Below are 19,388 nucleotides of genomic sequence, written 5' to 3'. Positions count from 1 at the left end.
ATATAGAATATAAAAATGATAAAGTTGTTGTAAGGTGGGTCCATTAGTGGCAAAGGGTAGTAAATATAGGAAAAGAAGAAGAGTAAAAAGGTACATAAAGCACAATAGGGCTTTAATTGGTGGACAAAAATTTAAGTGCAAGTAGGGCTTTAATTCGTGGACGGAGGGAGTAGTATCTTCTTTTTTTCTTTTCTTTTTTTGGAAAATAACATAATTGTCTATTAAAAATTATTATTAAAAATTAAGAAAATTTTGGAATACATGTGACAACAATCTGATTTACAGTCTTAATTATAGTATTGTTTCAAGGGAAAATCTACTCATTTAACATGATAAAAGCTCGTAGTTTAATCTTTAACCCAACCAAAACTAAGTTGAAAAAAAGTAGATTTAATCCAAGCTCAAATTTTTGGTGTCGACACGATGAGTTGACCATATCATTATCACGTTAAATGAGTATATTTCCCAAATTTTAATTTGAATGTTTTATTTGTGTAATTTATTGGGCATGACTATTTATCGGTGTAAAGGTGAATCGGAATACTATATCGTGTCGAATTTGCAATTTAGTGGAGAAAATAATTTATTTATAATCGTACTATATAATATGGCATTTGTGTCGATGTTATTTGTATTATGCAAAGAATGATATAGTGGATCTAGCATAGAAATTTCTCTTCTTGAAATAAAAAGCCTCTTTCTCGATTCCGTTGGATGCAACGCGGTGAGGGGAAGTTTCCAAGCTCTCACTGCCCATTGTGGAATCAATAAACAAATTAAATTAAATAAACATAAACTGAAAAGTAATTACTCGAACCTATTCGTAGCATAAAATTAGGGGGTCCATATTTCTTTAGGGCTGAATTAATATTTTTAAGGACAGATGGCACTTCTTAGGCAAAAAGAAACAACTTTGGGATCTCTATGCTATTGAAATTTGGAATTGGGAGTTGGGACCGTATATTTGTTTTAGTCACTCTCTCCTCTCGTAAGCATCTTATTAACGGAGGTCGGAGGGTGACGAGCTTTAATCAAATTTAATCTTTCATTTTTTAAATATCTTTTTAAAAATAAATGATATATGAATTTTAATAAAAATTAATTGTGTATTTAATAAGTGGAGAATTGATCAGATAAAAAATAAAGATTGTAAAAATAATAGTGAGTGTAATTATTTTCAAAAGTAAATTATGAAGATATTTTAGGGATGGACCAAAATAAAAATGAGATGAAGATGTATATATATATATATATATATATATATGATTGGATTCTAATGAAAATACTATTTTACGTGAGATATTAGATTAATGAATAAGTCAGTATATAATATTAAATAATATTATTTATTAAAATTCGTGTAACCCGCCTAAGAGACTATTTTTTCGAGAGAGTATATTGCATTAGTTTCTAACCGATTGAAAAACGTGCTTGATAAATATCTCATCCTAGCTTGTGATTATACGTTCTTTTTTAGCTTTATTTGTCTGGTTTAGTTGTACATTCGACATTACTGCATTCGATGCAAATAAAATGAGACATGCCCAAGTTTTTCTAATTAATGATTGAATTATAGCATAGTTCACATGCATGTTAGAATTAATCAAAAGATGGGAAGTTTACAATTCCTAACAAATCTGAACCCAATTTGTTTTTAGCTTCAAAAGAATATTTTGATGTGTTAAATAAGAGTGTAAATGTAAAAGTGAAAATTCTCATTTGCAAATTTCGTAACATATAGTTCTATTTTTTAAAAATAGTAAAAGTTACGGTCTTATTTTTACAATTAGCTCCAAAAAAAATTAGGCCGTGAAACCAAATGCTTGCCTTTTTTATTATTTTGAATTCAATCTAACTTTTTTTTTGATAAATTTACAATATTAGATAAAGAAATTAAATGGTCGCGTTATAGGGGATTCGAACTTAAAACCTTTGACCTTAGGCATTAACCCCTTACCATTGAGGGTGTTGAACTGCAGCTTAATTCTAGATATTGATTGAAAAAATATAATTCACACGTTTTCGGTGGGACTTGAACCAATGACTTATGTATTGTTAAAGTAGAAAATATTTTGGTGTCTCAATTTTGCTAGACCTCCTAGCCTAAATTAATATTGATTATGTTTTTTGCACTGATTTAAATACTTGATTATTTCATCCAAAAATAATTCCTTATTAATAAGCCATGGAATTTGGGCTATTAATGGTCGCAAGTCTAATATTTCGATACAATACTTTATGTGAGACCATCTCACCATGAAAATTAGTCAAAATATGGATTTAAACTTATATGTTTACTGCTTTTGAATTACAATCAATTTCACGATGAGACGACTCTGTCAAATTTTAATTCACAAAATTATTATCCAAAACCATTACAATTCACTCTTTGGTTCCAAAAGATCAAATAAAATCAACATGAAAAAACAAAATGAACTTTTTATGTTTTAAATTTCTTATTTATACAAATCATATTACAAAGAAATGCGGAATTACCATTTTACCCTCCATAGTCACACATCGAATAGGCGCAGCTATTTCGCCCAGGGCACTCCTCAAAACAAGCCCCGCAATGCAGAGGATTATTTCTCGTATCGACGCAATCTCCCCCACAGCAAGCGAACCCGAACCCGCAAGCCCGCCCGCACGACCCGCAGTGGTTCGGGTCGTTCAATATGTCCTTGCAATACCTCTGGAAACAGCAAGTGGGTCCGCCCCACGGGTTGGTATTCGGATCCGAACATACAGCCGGGTCATTTGCACACCACACTACTTTTTTCCTCCCTCTCAAGAAATTCAAGTGTGTGGGGAAATCCCTTTTGATGCTTTTTTGGGCAGAAACATGGGATATTAGTATTATTACAAGGATGAATGTGCAGTGCAAGAAATGGTGATGATGTTGCACGGAAATTGGAATGGTTTTTTTCAAGAATTGGTTTGCTCCAAGCATGGAGAAGGAGATGATTAATGGAGTGGCATTGGACACGAAGATGATATTATTACAATGAAGGGATCAAGAAGGGCTCTTCTCTCCTCCTCTCTCTTTTTATATGTATACACAATACATATATATTTGGTTGGTTAACTTAAAAAATTATTTTATTATAAAAATTGAGAGCACGCACTGAAATATAAAAAAATTATTGCTTTCTCCGTGAAATTAACTGCAATCGAAAAAATAAAAAAATTCGTAGTGTACTAAAAACTTATTTTAAAATATAAATCATGAAGTATTAGCATATGATGAATTCGCAGTAGAAAATGATGAATTAAAGAAAAAAAAAATGAAATTTTAGTACTTACAATGAATCTTGATCCATCACATGAGCCGACATAAGCCTTTTTGTATATTAATATGCTTCAGACAGTAATACAACTAAAAAAATATCGTGCATGCTACTAATAATCTATACTAATTTAGTTTGAAACATGGTATAGCGTTCACCAAATTAGGTGATGATCAGATTTCAAATGTATTGTTTGAGAGAGCATCTCAAGTGATGATGATGAGTGATGACTTGGGATATCTAACAACTTTGCGTGCATGAAGGAAAATAATACTATTATAAACACTATAAAGTCAGAGAGCTCAGAGCATCTCTTAACTACTCAAATTTTCTAAGCTAGTAGTAGTTTTTCATGAGATCATCTTGAGCAGTCTTGTCTCATTGAAAATTAGTAAATTACAACTTTTAATCAATTTCAAATTCATTTCAACGATACATCATTCATCATTTTAACTTCACCTCTCTAGTCTCTTCTAATAATGTTTTTAATATTTAGATTATTTGCATATAAAAGTGGATGAGAGAATAATAGAATCCACCATATATTATAACCGGAAGAGTGACGAATGGTTCTTTTACTATCAATCTTTACGTTGATTCATGAAATAGTGTGGTTATCGCTAAAATTCTAGTTAACAATCATTATAGTTATTCTATATACTTATATTTTACTATTAATCAGAATAATAAGCCATGTATCATGCCACTATTTATAAAAAAACCAATCAAGGCAGAATTTGAAAAAAAAAAAAGGGCTTTCAAAACTACGGTTTGAATTTGTTTAATTTTTTAAATTCACGCTTAAATCTAAACTAGAAATGTCACACATATTTTAAATTTAAAATTTAAATCAAAATATTTTACATTCCTCAGTGTTCCACTTCTTTAAATTTCTTAAATTTTATTAAAATTTTCTGTATTAAATTTTGCTTACAATGTAAGACGGTGAAAAGATTTTCAACCCAATTAAAGTTTAATGGGTTTGATGAAGGCCCAATACGGATAGGGACATCAAGGCCCAATATCAAGAGTACTAACCACTAAGAAGTGTTTAATTCAAGAACCTTTTATCATAGTTGGAGAAATTTTCAAACTATAGTAATTTTTAAAAATTTACATTCCAACTTCTGATTGCAACTAGAAAAATGAAATTAGGCAAAACTAGATTCCCATTTTTAGAATTTACCACAATTTTCATACTTGTAAAATTTAAGTATTATTAATTTATAATATTGATAGAACCTGTATGTAGGGATTATTCAAAAAATAATTCTTTTATTATCTTGTTAAATTGATACTTTTTGAACTAATCAAAATCGGGACTAGAAAAAAAAATTATTTGGGAGAGTTTATTAATCTATCAAGTACTTAATGTACAAAAAAGTTTACAGTATATATGATTTTTCATAACTATTTTTGAGTTGCATTATCTTAAAAGTTTATTAATTAAAATTTGGGTTGCCTACATTATTTAAAAGAACATATCAAATAGGCAGGTTATCATCTTGCCTATTCGTAATTCGCTCATATAAATACAATTTTTGGGCCAACCTTAGGTAATTATCTAATACGTTTAAGTGTACACATATATATATAATTGATCATTTAATTAACGTAATTTACATCCACCAAGTCAAATATTGTAAACACAATGTAAAATAAAATTATTGAACTAGCTGAATATCAACTCACAATATACATCTGAATGGATTGTTCCATCACTACAAGAAAAATGCTGATAGACTAGTGTTAAAAACCGTAGTCGTAGGGGTAAAAAGAGTGTTGTTGTAGGTTGTGTAGTGGTAGATGGGCGCTAATAGACCACGGTTTTCAAACTGTGGTCGTATATATATCGCACAACCTAATACACTACGGTTTTTAAATTGTTGTCTTTTATCATATCACATGCGCTAACAGACCACACTTTTAAAACCGTGGTCTTTTAACGTAACACAAGCAAAATAGAATACAGTTTAAAAACCGTGGTCTTTTAGCACGATTTAAAATTGTGGTCTATTAGCATTTTTTCCCATGTTTCAATAATTATCTAATTAATTAATATCCAACTAATTTCATAAATAATAAACACAAATCAAAACACATAAATTTAAATAAAGTTTAATATTCAAGAGTACAATAATCTAGAAACGGGAATTAGTTCAACGGACTAGAATTTTTTGCATTGTACTTTAAACATAATTCTACCAACCAAAATATGCAACTAAGCAATGTTCTTCACTAAGCGTCAACTAAAACTTTCAAGTGTATATGACATTTTTCCACTTTGCATCCAAACTAGCAACGTCATACCTGCATAAAATAAATGGACAAAAATAAAGAAAAAATGCATTACTTCACGTAGCAAAAAAATATATAGCTACACATGCACGACGTATTGCAAAATTATAAAGATCATTCATTACCTCTTTACTCAAGTATATGATCTTGTACACAGTCCGCCCATTCTTTACGCACGTCATCAATGTCCTCTTTGGAGTAACTTGGTTTATCGAACTGTGAGTAAAAAATATGTATTACAATGAGATAGTCAACCACCAAATACTTAATAAATTTTATTGAAAACAAATACCAATGAATGCAACGAGCCAATCGTCTGAGAACCATCACACTCAACTATTTTCTCATAAAATAGAAATAGTAAAGAAGTAAAAGAAGAGAGATGAACTAAGTCCATGCATAGATGGAGGGGGAGATGGCTGAGAGAAAATTCTTCTTATGACTATAGTAACAAACCTCTAGGTACTTAAAGGGTAAAGCTGTAGGAGAGATAAGAAGAGCTTCAATGTTGTCTCCACCGACCACTTTAATCCTGCCATCCCTGCAGCTCATGCAAAAAAATAAATGATTAGTAATACTACGGGATATACTATTTTTAAGGGCTAGAGCATCCCACTGTGATCAGATGTTCTATCATTCAATCATGTAAACAGCTATTGCACTCCATATCACATGACATAAAAAGGAGTGATCAATGAAAGCTATGATAGTTAATTAATAGCCAACAACAATGCCCGCAAGCTTAAGATGATGAGTTACTGCAGTGGGAATAGCAAAATGATGCTAAACTTGAAGGAATGAGGTAACAGCAAAAGAATGTAGCTTATTAACTACTGAAACTAAATGCACGTTACAACTGAACTTACAAAATAGGTAAATTATTGAAAGTAAATAACTGCTAACCGTAAACCACTGCACACCAGTTTGTATGCCTCATAAAATGAACACTAGCTACACCGCAAAACAGAAAAACCAATGCATCAAACATCTACTCGGACATCGAACTTACAGAGTCCCTACTGCCAACAGGCCTTGTATGGGATCAAAAGCAAGAGTTGATGCAGTTGATGGGATGCCATAGTGAACAGAAACAAGCGGTACCAAGTCGGAAGATGCCATGCTATGTTGAGTAACATCCGGCTGCACAACAATACAAGACAACCATGATCATCAGTAAATTCTACACAGATTGCCAGTAGGTGTTTGACATACTTGCTCTTCAGGAAAAACGACGGTTACATTAGGCATTCTATGTTCTGAGCCAAATTCAATAATTTCTTGGACAAGAACAGCTCCATACTAATCAGTATCAAAAACAAAAGCAATAGACTCCAAATCCGAAGTTGACAGAATTTGGCTTTTAAACTTAATTGCAATCAAAATCAACAAAAATCAGACAATTTAAGCATAAATAGTTAAGCAAATGGGCAATGCAATCCTTAAGTCCCACAAGAAGCACAAAGAATGTTACTGGTCAGACAAAAGTTTGAGATATAAATGAAGCAAAAGAAATCTCTTTGCAACAAATACATGTCATAACTCATAAGGCAATACATAGAGCAATCACATATGTACATTACTCTTACTAAGGAAGCCGAAACTAAGGATATGCTGAAGTAAAACTTGTTCAAACGATATGTTCAGCTGAACCTATGTCTAAAAGTTAGGATAATTTAAGCACAGAGCAATCACATATGTACATTACTCTTACTAAGGAAACAATGAGCTATTACTTGAAACTAAGATTCGGCTTTGTTGATAGTTTCCAGTAATTATTTGATACGCACATGAACAAAGATGAGAATCAACTTGTTACCTGGATTACTGTCTTTGAGCCAACAAAAGCCTCAATTTTCTTCCAGTCACGATCAAATCTGGAAGTAGAAAAGTAAATCTGTGTGAGAGAGTGCCTCAATCAAATGTACTAACAAATAATTAAACCTTCAAATTGATTACAGACAACCATGAATTCCTTAATCGATTCAAATTGATTACAGACAACCATGAATTCCTATTCCTTAATCGAATACGTTAAATGACTATATGAATTTCCTTAAATTGATTACAGATAGCCCCTGCATTCAGCTATTACCTGATTTTAGGCTAGGGTTTCGAATTAGGGGCTGAGCTTATGGGAGCAGGTAGGTAGGGGGCGGAGCAGGCGGCGGCGGAGCAGGTGAAACAGGCGGCGGCGGAGCAGGCGAATTAGGGCGCGGCGGAGCAGGGGAAGCAGGCGAATTAGGCGGCGGCGGATCAGGCGAAGCAGACGGCGGAGCAGGCGAAGCAGGCGGCGCGCAGGCAGGCGGCGGAGGGAGATGGCTGAGCAGGCAGCACGCGGAGGCGCGGCAGAGCGCAGCGACGAGAGTGTGATTGAAGAGTAGACGCGCGCGGTTAATTTGTGTGTTAGGATTAATTAGGGATTTGAAGTATTTTTTAATTATTAATTAAATTAATTCAATAAGACTACACTATTTGACCTCTTTAACATGTGTTTTTTAAAACCGATGTCATACATTAAATACCACCACACTGAAACGACTAGGCTACTAAAAAATCGTGGTCTTTTAGCATGAAAAAATACTAAAAGACCACGGTTTTATCTACAACCACGCTTTTAGAGTCTATGACCACGGTTTTTTGTTAAAACACTTGTCTTTTAGGTGTAGTGTTTTTGCATTTTTCTTGTAGTGCATAATTAACATTGTTATTTTGTTGAATTATTTTTAAAATTATTGCTGTTTTAATATGAATTAACACCCCAACTAATGCAATATTTGAAAGTTCACTTTCTAATTGTAATTAATTTTTGTTTAAATATCAAAAAAATTTAGTATAGTCTTGTGAGTATGGGGTCTTGGTCTAATTAATGAATAATGAGATAGGGGAATTATTATTAGGTAGTAAGCTTCCAAAAATAGTTCAAGAACACATCCTTTTTTACTAATGGACGTCACGTAAAGTTGATTGATTACTTTCTATAAATATAAAATTGATAAAACACTGTCAAACGACGTAAATGAGTTTATGATGCAATAACTCACAAGATAATAGTCATTCACCAAAAAGCCAAAAACTCGACAATCCAACAAATGGAAAAGAAGAAGAAGCACATTTAGGTTAATCTTTAGTTTAATTAGTTTAGTCGGCTGTAAAAATTAAGTACATATATATCGTTCGTTTATGTTAAAATCGGGCTTCTACATTGTTACAATACAAGGAACTAATTTTAGCATAAATAACAAATATATAAACTCCAATTTTATACACAAGTGCCAAATTTTAGTATTAATCAAAGTACACGGACTCAAATTTAACTAGTAATTAGTAAATGAAAAAATAATCAAATTTTGCGTTCCATTTTGTTTCGGTAATCGATAATAATTTCTTTCATTATATTAGTGTACGGTCATTGCACACATAATTCGAACTTGTGATGTTTTAATCATAACATTGTGAAACTCAACAACTAGATCAGTTCAAAGACTACATTCATAAAATGAAATAGTCTTCAAATAATTGTTCTATTTAAAGATAAATATTGTTTCTGAATAAATGTCACATTTCAGAATTATACGGTAGAATGATGATAAAATTTTCATCATACCAATGTCTTCAATACAAATTCTTTACTTTTTTCAATTTTTTGTGACATAATAATATATTAGGAGTAAAAAGAGTAATCTTGTAGACTTTTTTTTTTTTTTTTTTTTTATATACAATGTTAAGTTTTGCCTAATAGAATACCAAACCTAAATACTTTTTGTTCATGAAATTAAGAACCATGTTGTCATCCTGGCCCTATGATTGGCAATAATTAATTTGGCATCTTTTTATTTATAAAAAAAAAATGGCCTCTGATTATATTTGGACAAAATCGGTTTGAACTCTAGTTAGTTATAGACTTGTATGAGATGGAACATGTAAAAGAAAAATTGTCTTGTTCTCTTTTTCACATCAATTTTTGTATTTTTACATGTGAGTTTGGGCCAAAGTCTAGAAATTATTTGAGGTATCTTTTAATAAAGAACCAAATGTTTTCTTTTCATTATTGATTTGATTTCTGCCCGTGACAGACAAGATTTTGCTTCTGTGCAAAATCCATTGTGTTTTAAGACCCACATTTGATTCTATTATTGACCTTAATTTGATTTTGCATATCAATCCTTCGATATCTTTTTGTTACATGTGTATGTATTATATATTAATTTCATTTTGTATATAATTCGCTAAAAATTAAAAGTGGTAAATTGCGTGCGATTATCTCTCATTTTACTTTCGTAATAATTTGAATTCAAATTGATTTATTGTATATTCTTTCTTTCTTTCTTTTTGAATTTATTGTTGTACTATATTCTTGAATTGAAATCACTTTCAGTACTCTTCCATTTTTCAATTATATGGAGTACTTATTTAAGAGAATTATATATCTAGCTTCATCCTTTAACATGAGAATATTGAGGATCAAGGTGGACTTAATATTTCTCTTAAAGTTATCTCTGTGTGAAATGATTTTCTTTATTTAAATAATAATATATCTGTAAATATCATTAATTCGTTTAACATATGGTCCTATCCTAGAATTCTACAAAACTTGTTCAATCAAGTAGAGATCCCCCACTTTTTGAGACGAATTAATTTCAAGCCTAACTTCAAGCCCATACCATTGCCATTATAAATACAGTGGTTGCTATTGAAGTTTCAATCAATTATTTCAACCAAAGAATAGAATAAAAGCAAGCAAGTGACTTTATGGATGATAGTATATAGTAGGGTTTCTATTTGTTATGTATAGGGTTATATTGACAAGTTCACATCGAATATAGCCAATACTATATTTATGGTTCGTTTCATCTACTCACACACAGCAATTTACTTGTTACTATTTCAATAGTTATTCCACTAAAAAATGTCTAGTAATAGATTGTAAAATTACTCATTTGCCCTCAACCAATGGTCCAAGAGTTGGGCTTGATTAAATCAATCAGCTGCATTGGGTTCTGCCTCTGTTTGGGGTCAAGTCACTTTCATTACAGCCTCATTTTGTATTTCAAGAACTGTATTTCATCAAACCAAACAAAAAACAATTAAATTTGGGTCAGAAACATACATGTTTTCATTGAAAACCCTCACATATTGTACCTAGATGATACTTGGCCACGTTTTGATGGGGGGTTTTTCAGAAAAATTTACTTCAACGTGGCTGGGAATTTTTTTTTTCTTGTTTTTTCCTGGATATTGTTAGAAGTTTTGGGGTTGAGGGGTTGATTTAGCAATTAATCACATGTTTGAGAAAATTCTTGAAATATGAAAAATTTGATCAGCCTTAAATTTTACTATTGAAAATGGGGCCAGCTAATCGGAACTGAATAATTCTTTACTGACAGGTCAAGCTGCAATAGGGCAGCATGTGTGGTAATATTAATATTAATATGCATGTGTAATTTTATATGAAAATATTGATACCATGTTGAGATGTAAGCTAGTTGAGACAATTCATTTAAAATCACACGAGAAAAAAAAAATCATCAAAAGATAATATACTCATTTGATAAAATTATAAAACAACAAAATCGCAAAGCAGTATAGGTGTCGATTGATACGTAGGTAATGGTTGCCCTAAAGTAAAGTGGACAAAAGATAATAATCTTTGGTAACAATAATATATATAAATCTTTTAAATGGAATATAGTTTGAATTGATCTTCTTAAGAAATTGTTATTTACGAATAAAAAATTATTTGTATACATCCTAGTACTGCATATAGTTGCTTCATCCAGGATAATAATTTTTTTGTTTGCCACCACTATGAATATGACTGACAAAGACAAATTAAATATAAATATACAATTATTTTGCCCATACATGCCATTTACAGCAAAACACCTTTCAAATTATTACGCTCTACTTTACAGTATATATTTAGCTTAGTTATTTAACAAACTATAAGGAATCTATACTAAAAAAATTGTCCTATATAACAAGGTGTAGACATAAAGAACAAATTAAGCATAGTACATTGCATCAATAATTGCCTAATCATTTATGAAGTAACATCATTTAGACGTGATCGATGGCTTAATTCACTAATATTTTACTTTTTACAAGATGGGTTTGCAATATTTTTCATATATTTTTAAGGTATTATTACCAAAGTGTGCATTAAGTGAACTTTGTTATTCAACCTACTAATTAGGGCCAACTATATATGTTCTTCTAATTAACTAAGATTAACTAAGATTATATATATAGTGACCCTTAAAAAAAATCTAGTACTAAGGGGGTGACAATATCAATTATTATTAGAGTTGATCATTGTATATGCTAGGAACATCACAATGTTTATCCTAGTCTAAAGTTTTCATACGATTTTTAAAATTTTATAATTACCACGCATCTTTTTTTTTTGTAATTAATTATTTCAATAATAAAACTAACCCGTTTTTTGAAATAGTAATGACAGATTTTGTTATTATAATTGCAACATCTTAAAAGTTGTAAAGAAATTACAAAACATTATTCTACTTTTATTAATGATAATTAATCTTGATTAACTAACTTTTTGATGAGACAAATCTACCGTCGTCAATTAGATAATGATTTTTTTTTAGAATTACAAAAGGTATCTATTATCTAATTAAATAAGCAATTCGCATGCAGACGAAAACTCTACACCACATAAAGGTGGAAAAATAACCGTCTGCGTGCAGAACCACTATCCACACAAAGGTGGGAAACCGTGCGAGACCTCTACATCACACAAAGATGGAAAAATATACCATATGCGCGCGGAACTACTATCCACACAAAGGTGAAAAACTACACCGCACACATGCGAAAATGAACCCAAGACCTCTCACAAAAGAGAGACTTTGAGTGCCTCGATGAATAAAGCCTCGTTTACAAATAATCGATTTCCAATACAATAATTAATGAAACAATAGGGCCGAATGGCCCTATTCAACATACAACATCAAATTTTGTCCACCATTTGAAAAAACATAAAATTTGGCCATTTTTTGTATGTCATGACTATTCTACCCTTCTCTCTCTCTCTCTCTCATCTCTCTTTCTCATCTCCCTCCCTCTCTCCAGCGGCGCCAAGCTTGGAGAATTCGTCGGAGCTCTCGCGGCTTGGGCAGACTTCGTCGGAGTAGAGGATGAGGCGGCGGCGGTGGAGGAGATCTGATCTGATGAGGATGAGGCAGCGGCGGCGGCAGATTTGATCTGATGAGGCGGCGATGGATCTGATCTCATGAGGCGGCGGCGGTGGATCTGATCTGACCGTTGCGCCGCCTCCTCCATCGGTAGATCTGATCTCCGCCTCCTTCGATTTCAACCATCGACAGATCTGATCTGATCTGATCTCCGCCTCCTTCGATTTCAACCACCGACTCGACACGCGACCCGCGTGCCTGATCCTACCCGGTCCGCCTCATTAAGGGTAAAAACGTCAAAATCAATAAAAATGGCCAAAATTTGTGTTTTTTCAATGTGTGGCCATAAATTGTGTTTTATGCTTCATTTTGGCTTCTTCAAAATTTTACTCATAATTAATCTTCTATTACGAAAATTAATAACTAGTTAATAGCTCATGACTATTTGCTTTCACTTCATAGATAGTGGAGTATTTAAATTACGTAATTATCACTTCAAAATTCTCTTATTTTAATAACTCTCACCTGAATGTGTTAGTTAAACACTCTCTCTCTCTCTCTCTCCCCCTCCCCTTCCTTTAATGGAAGCAACAACCGTAACTTTGTCAGTAGCAATCTCTATGAATGTTCGTAAAAGACCACCTAAAATGGAGTTTGGAGTTGTCTATATTCGTCACGAGCTGCTGCAAAATTATCACTCACAAACACACATATAAATACCTCTCTCTCTCTCTCTCTTGATTATCTTCACCATATCTCCACCTTCATGACCTCAAAATGCCATCAAACCCGACCTCCTCCTCCTCAGCCGCCCAAAACCCCGACATCGCCGCCGCGCGCGACATCGCCGCCGTAATCCACCGCCACATGCACGCCATCCTCGCCGAGAAATCCCTAAAACGGAAATGCCTCTCCAAGCTCAAGATTCAATCCCAGCAATTCTTCGAATTCTCCGACCACTCCGTCCTCTCGAACCTCTACTGGGGCGTCGAGAACGCCGCCGAGGCCGCCGCGCTGCTCGGCTCTCTCTCCGCCGACGAGAGAGAAAGCAGGCTCGACGCCTCCGAGAAAATGCTGCAGATTCCCGCCTCCCTGGACGGCGGCGGCGCCACCTTGGGAATCCCCAACGACCGGCTCGTCTGCTCCTCCTACCTCTGCCTCGCCGCCGTCGAGTTCCTGCGCGGGAACGAGTGGCGCGCCGCCGCGCATTTTCTTCAGGCGGTCTCGATCTGTCCGGGGATCGTGCGCCGCGATTTCGCGCCGGGAATCTGGCGGGAGGTTGCTCCCCTGTTTGTGAGGCGCGGGGTTCGGGAGTCCCTCGGCTTGTCTGCGCCGTTGGATGAGTTTGACGATGGCATGATCGATGATGCGATGAGATGGATGGCGGGAAGATATAAGCCCTGGCTGATGTACTACCAGATCATGTCCGCAGGGGATTCCTGCCGCAGCGACGCCGTTTCTACACCTTTGTGAGTGTTTTTTTTTTCTTTCTTCTTCTATCAAAAAAGATTTGTTCGTAGATTATTATGGCATGATTTTGGAAATTAAGGTATGATAGTCGATGTTAATTTATGCCATATCAGTTTGATTCGATCGATAAAAAAATGAATCGTTGTTGAAAATTGCATAAATTATAAGAGTATATTTTTAATGCAACAACTTAAAAATTATGTTCCAAATCAAAAAACGTGCAGAAAATCATATTAATAGATGCAATCAACCCTTTTAGAAACCGTCAAATTTGCAAAATGGCTAAATTTACTTTTGATTTCAAGATTTTGTTTTTTTTTTTCAAGACGAATGGGTGTAAAGCTTGATAGATGAGTTATTTCAGGAGCGGAGTTCAAAACTTGTACGAGCAAAGAAATGGAGTGAGGACTAATCCAAATGTAAGTGATCGTGTTGAGTTCTCGTCGAACCCGATCGTCGTTTCATAGATCTGTTTTGAACAGTGATGTTTTAATTTTCGGGCTGCAGCGACCTATCACTCGTCAAGAAAGCATCGTCGCCGACGATGTGGACGAACTGCCCGTCGTCAGCCGCGCCCCGACGTCAAACATCAAATGCCTCAAAGACATTCTAACAGAATCCCAACCAGACACACCAAAATCCTCGTGTTTGGACGATATTTCAGACAATATTTCCTCTAACGAGGATACATCCGTTGAGGTATTTTCTACATATAAATAAATCACTTAAATCAATCAATTTTATAACTGAAAATCAATCAATTTTCTTGCATCCTTTTCAACTAGAGTTGTATTGAAGATCAAGAAGGAGAAGATTTCAATCCCATTGCTTCACTATCTTGGTAACTTTTATAACACTCTAAACATAAATACTCCTGTGCAATCAGTTGCACCGTGCAACTTGTTTTCCAGAATGCCACTACTTCATTTGGAAAATGACACTAGAACATTTTCGAATGACATGTTGAAATAGTGTAATTCAGAAATCAATTGCACGAGAGAGTGCCACTTTAAATTAGCACTAGAATTCGCGTAGCTAACTTAATTTTGATCTAATGCAGGAATGCACGAAGGCCCTCTGGCCAGACGTGGCTAGAGAGGACCCAATCACTTCAAACACAACGGCAAAACGATGGATCCACCGCGGAATCCATATACCGGAGTTTCTCCACTTCCTTTTGCGACACAGATCTGAGGACTGCATTAGGCCTCAGATCAAGATGTCACTATGCTCACGATTTCTCGAGACGAGCAAAGAGCCTAAGCTCTAGAGCAACACAACAACAAGAGGAAACCTCGTTGATCGAACAAAATGGAGTAATTGAGAGAATAATCTTAAAGCTCTGCTTTGCAGAAGACCTCGAGAAAACCGAGGTGAACTACACGGTAGATATGAACACGATCTACGACGTGCTAAGCACGAAGACGGGGCTTAAATACTCTCTTTTAAAAGACATGATCTTAGACGAGCTACTCATAGCGATCTCCACCTCCGAAGAGGAGATAGTAGTGAGGACATCACTAGGCATACTCTCCACCATTATCACTTCGAACAGATCCGTCGCTGTTGACGTGCAACGGAGAGGGCTGCGGCTACACGACCTGGCCGCGGCCCTCAAACGCCACGTGCATGAGGCGGCCGTCCTGATCCACCTGATCAATCCGGCACCCGCGGAGGTGAGGGAGCTCGAGCTCCTGCCCTGCCTCGTGGAGGTAGTCTGCACGCAGACTACCTCCACGAGCCACAAGGAGGAGGCTGAGGAGGGGGTGATCACCCCTCCAGCTGCCTCCTTGATGATCATAGAGATGCTGGTGACCGCGTTCGACCTTGAGACGAACAGCGCCCACCTGGCTGCGATCACCCCGCCCAGGGTGATCTCTGCCCTCCTCCGGGCCCCGAGGCGGGGCCACCTCGACGAGGTGGCTTCGTTGGCATGTGTACTAGCAAAGAGTATGTGCATCGATGATAAATGCAGGAAATACATATCCCAAATCTCCCACGACACGGCGCCATTCGTTTCCCTCCTTTGGAGCAACCAAGAACAAGCTGCCTCTGCTGCTCTCGAGTTTTTCAACGAGCTGCTCAAAACGCCACGGTACATAAAATCACACAAAACTCATCACCTTTTTCTCATCTTGATCTCACGAATTTGTCACACTTTTTGCCAGATCATCTGCCATTGCCTTATTGGAAGAGATGCAGGAACAAGGAAGCAGCAACAATTTGTGTGCTCTTTTCCTACTCACACAGAATTCTACTCCTGAATACAGAATACTAGCAGCAAATTTACTACTACAGCTAGAAGTTCTTGTAAGTCAATTTTTTTGATAAAATACTCGATCTGTCGTCCGATTAAAATATTTCAAGCAGCCAATGTAAGAGTGTCCCTGAAATCTTCGCAGATTTTGTCAAATTCAAAGGCTATTTTGTCCGTTCACTTAAAATTAGGTAGTTTTAACATGTTTTAATAGAAGTAGGTATCTATCAAGTGTGAGTAGTTTTACCCATTAGCACATCACCCTTCTCACAAACTGCATTCATCCTCACTCTTTTAGGAAGATGCATCTACAAAGTCCATGTATAGAGAAGAAGCAGCAGAGGCCCTCTTCAACGCGTTGCAACGCGAAGAATCCCCACAAACACAAGCTCTTTCATCATTCATACTAGCAAATCTCGGTGGGACTTTCTCTTGGACAGGAGAAGCCTACACAATGGCATGGCTGGTGAAGAAAACTGGCCTAAACTTATCACAACATAGGAATCTGATCAAAACCTATGACTTTCTTGATGAAAGTTTGCAAGTAACTTCACAAACTGATGTCTAAATTTCAAGAAATTCAAGAAAGTCGAGACCCCTGGTTTATAACAGCATCAAAATTGGATCTTTTTTGTGCTTGAAGGATAGTGGAGTGGACTCATGGTGCAGCAAGATCGCGCAGCGGATACTGCAGCTAGGAACACGTGTCTTTGAGGCATTGGACAAGGGAATGAGGAGCAAGACAAGGAGAGTTTCAAGAGATAGTTTGGTGGCTACTGCTTGGTTAGGACTTGAGCTCATGAAAGGTCAGGATGAGCTGAGGCATGCTGCTTGTGAGATCCTACTGCATAGCGTCGAGCAGTTCGTGCATCCTGGTTTCGAGCTTGAGGAACGCCTTGTGGCCTGCTTGTGCATTTACAACTACACTTCAGGCAGAGGTAAAGCAATAAAGTTGCCAAAAATGTGTTGTTTCGTTTCATTGTTGTGAGCTTGAATTTGATCATCTTGCAGGGATGAAGAGGATAATCAATCTATCAGAAGGTGTGAGAGAGTCACTTAGACGTTTGTCGAATGTGACTTGGATGGCTGAGGAATTGCTCAAAGTGGCTGATTATTTCCAGCCAAATAAGTGGGTGAGTTGCCTTATTTTTTGGTGCATTGTATGATATTGCATGTTCTGGTGGTGATGCTGAGCTTTGGAAAACCGTGAATGCAGCGAATATCGTGTGTTCATAGCCAGATATTGGAGGCAGGGACTACTAAATGTAGTGCAGCTGTGACTGCCCTCATTTACTACAAGGGCTATTTATGCAGTGGATATGCTGATGGATCTATTAAGGTTTCTTGATTTGCTTTTTTCTTGCATACTATGTTACTACATTTTTGTTTGGTTCATAATGTGTGTGGCCTAATGGCAGGCGTGGGAAGTGAGGGGGCAAACAGCGACGCTTGTTGTTGAGAGAAAGGAGCACAGAAAGGCCGTGACGTGCTTGGCTCTCTATGATTTGGGGAACTGCCTCTTAAGTTGCTCTGCTGACAAAACTATCAAGGTAGTGATCTCCTCTCATCAAGATTGTTTTGGATGGTGAGAAAAAGACGCGTTCTTTTACTTCATGTTGCGTGATCTGTGTTTCTTGGGCAGATGTGGCATATGCAGCAGAGGAATCTTGAGTGCATCGAAGTGATACCTACAAAGGAATCTCTGAGAAGCATAGATTCTTTAGGGGAATTGATGTTTGTTACTACTCAAAGCCATAAATTGAAGGTAAGTAGTTAAGAAACATAACAAGTTAACAAATAGCCAAAAAAAGGTGTGGCAAAACTTATGATGTGCTCTTTTTCAGGTGATTGATGCATCAAGAAAACCAAGAGACGTGTTGAAGAACAAGCGCGTGAAATGCATGAGAGTGGCGCAGGGGAAGGTCTACACGGGGTGCATGGATTCAAGCATCGTGGAGGTGGTGATCATCAACAACAGGCAGCAAGAGATGAAAGAGCCATCGAAGAGCTGGATGCAGAACAAGCCCATTAGGTCGATTTCTTTGTATAAAGATTGGTTGTATGGTGCAAGTTTAGCCGTTGAGGGCGCAAAGATGAAGGTAAAAGAACAAGATTATGCAGAATCACACTAACATCAATGTAAGCTGCATTGAGCTAATGAGATGAGTAATGTAGGAATGGAGACGAAGCAGCCGGCCTCAAATGTCATTGGTGCCGGAGAAAGGAGCAAGCATTCTAGCAATGGAAGTTGTTGAGGATTTCATCTACTTAAACTGCAGCACATCAATGAGCAGCCTGCAAGTAAGTAACCACACAGATTTCTTGAATTTTCATCAAGATTTTTCAATTGTTATACATTTGCATAAACTTGTAGTGATAAATTTGACTGAAAAAAACAGATATGGTTGAGAGGGACACAGCAAAAAGTTGGGAGGTTATCAGCAGGGAGCAAGATAACAAGCCTACTTTCAGCCAATGACATGATTCTTTGTGGAACTGAGAAAGGAGTAATCAAGGTATATTTTTCATGTTCATTATTTTTATCTAGTATTTTTCTTTTCTAAGTAATTCACATGTCCAAGTTTCACTCGACTAATTCTTGAATTTTATGCTAAAATGACAGGGATGGATCCCTCTTTAGAGGAAGATGAACAAGTGACAGGCTGACAGCTGCATAATTTTTTGCTAATTCTTTTGGATTTTGGCCAAGAATCCAATTTTTGGTGTAAATTAATATAGAGATGAAGTCCATGTAAATTGATTGTAGTGTAAGGTGTTGGCCGCGTAAATTGTTTGGATACCTTAAGAATATGCAATATATTTTTAAGCTTGAGTATATATATTTTTTTCAAGTTTTTTTTTTCTTGAGAAAATTTGTTTATTTTGTTGTGAGTTTTACATATTTAGCTCCCTAAATCTCTT

The 19,388-nt window shown here is 35.8% G+C and overlaps 1 protein-coding gene across 1 annotated transcript; it reads left to right on the top strand.

Annotated features, from left to right (window-relative positions):
• The first annotated feature begins 13,281 nt into the window (after nucleotides 1–13,281).
• LOC130991758 (putative E3 ubiquitin-protein ligase LIN-1) lies at nucleotides 13,282–19,304 on the top strand. Its single transcript, XM_057916139.1, has 16 exons — nucleotides 13,282–14,208; nucleotides 14,574–14,628; nucleotides 14,717–14,908; nucleotides 14,995–15,050; nucleotides 15,270–16,304; nucleotides 16,378–16,519; nucleotides 16,765–17,010; nucleotides 17,110–17,404; nucleotides 17,478–17,599; nucleotides 17,683–17,805; nucleotides 17,885–18,016; nucleotides 18,109–18,231; nucleotides 18,311–18,565; nucleotides 18,642–18,767; nucleotides 18,866–18,982; nucleotides 19,090–19,304. The coding sequence occupies exons 1-16, from the start codon at nucleotides 13,517–13,519 to the stop codon at nucleotides 19,105–19,107; spliced, it is 3,729 nt and encodes a 1,242-aa protein (XP_057772122.1). The 5' UTR covers nucleotides 13,282–13,516; the 3' UTR covers nucleotides 19,108–19,304.
• The last annotated feature ends 84 nt before the right edge of the window (nucleotides 19,305–19,388 follow it).

Source organism: Salvia miltiorrhiza, chromosome 7, assembly GCF_028751815.1.
Source record: "Salvia miltiorrhiza cultivar Shanhuang (shh) chromosome 7, IMPLAD_Smil_shh, whole genome shotgun sequence".
Lineage (NCBI taxonomy): Eukaryota > Viridiplantae > Streptophyta > Magnoliopsida > Lamiales > Lamiaceae > Salvia > Salvia miltiorrhiza.
The sequence above is the reverse complement of the archived record's forward strand: the minus strand, read 5'-3'. Positions and strand labels throughout refer to the sequence as shown.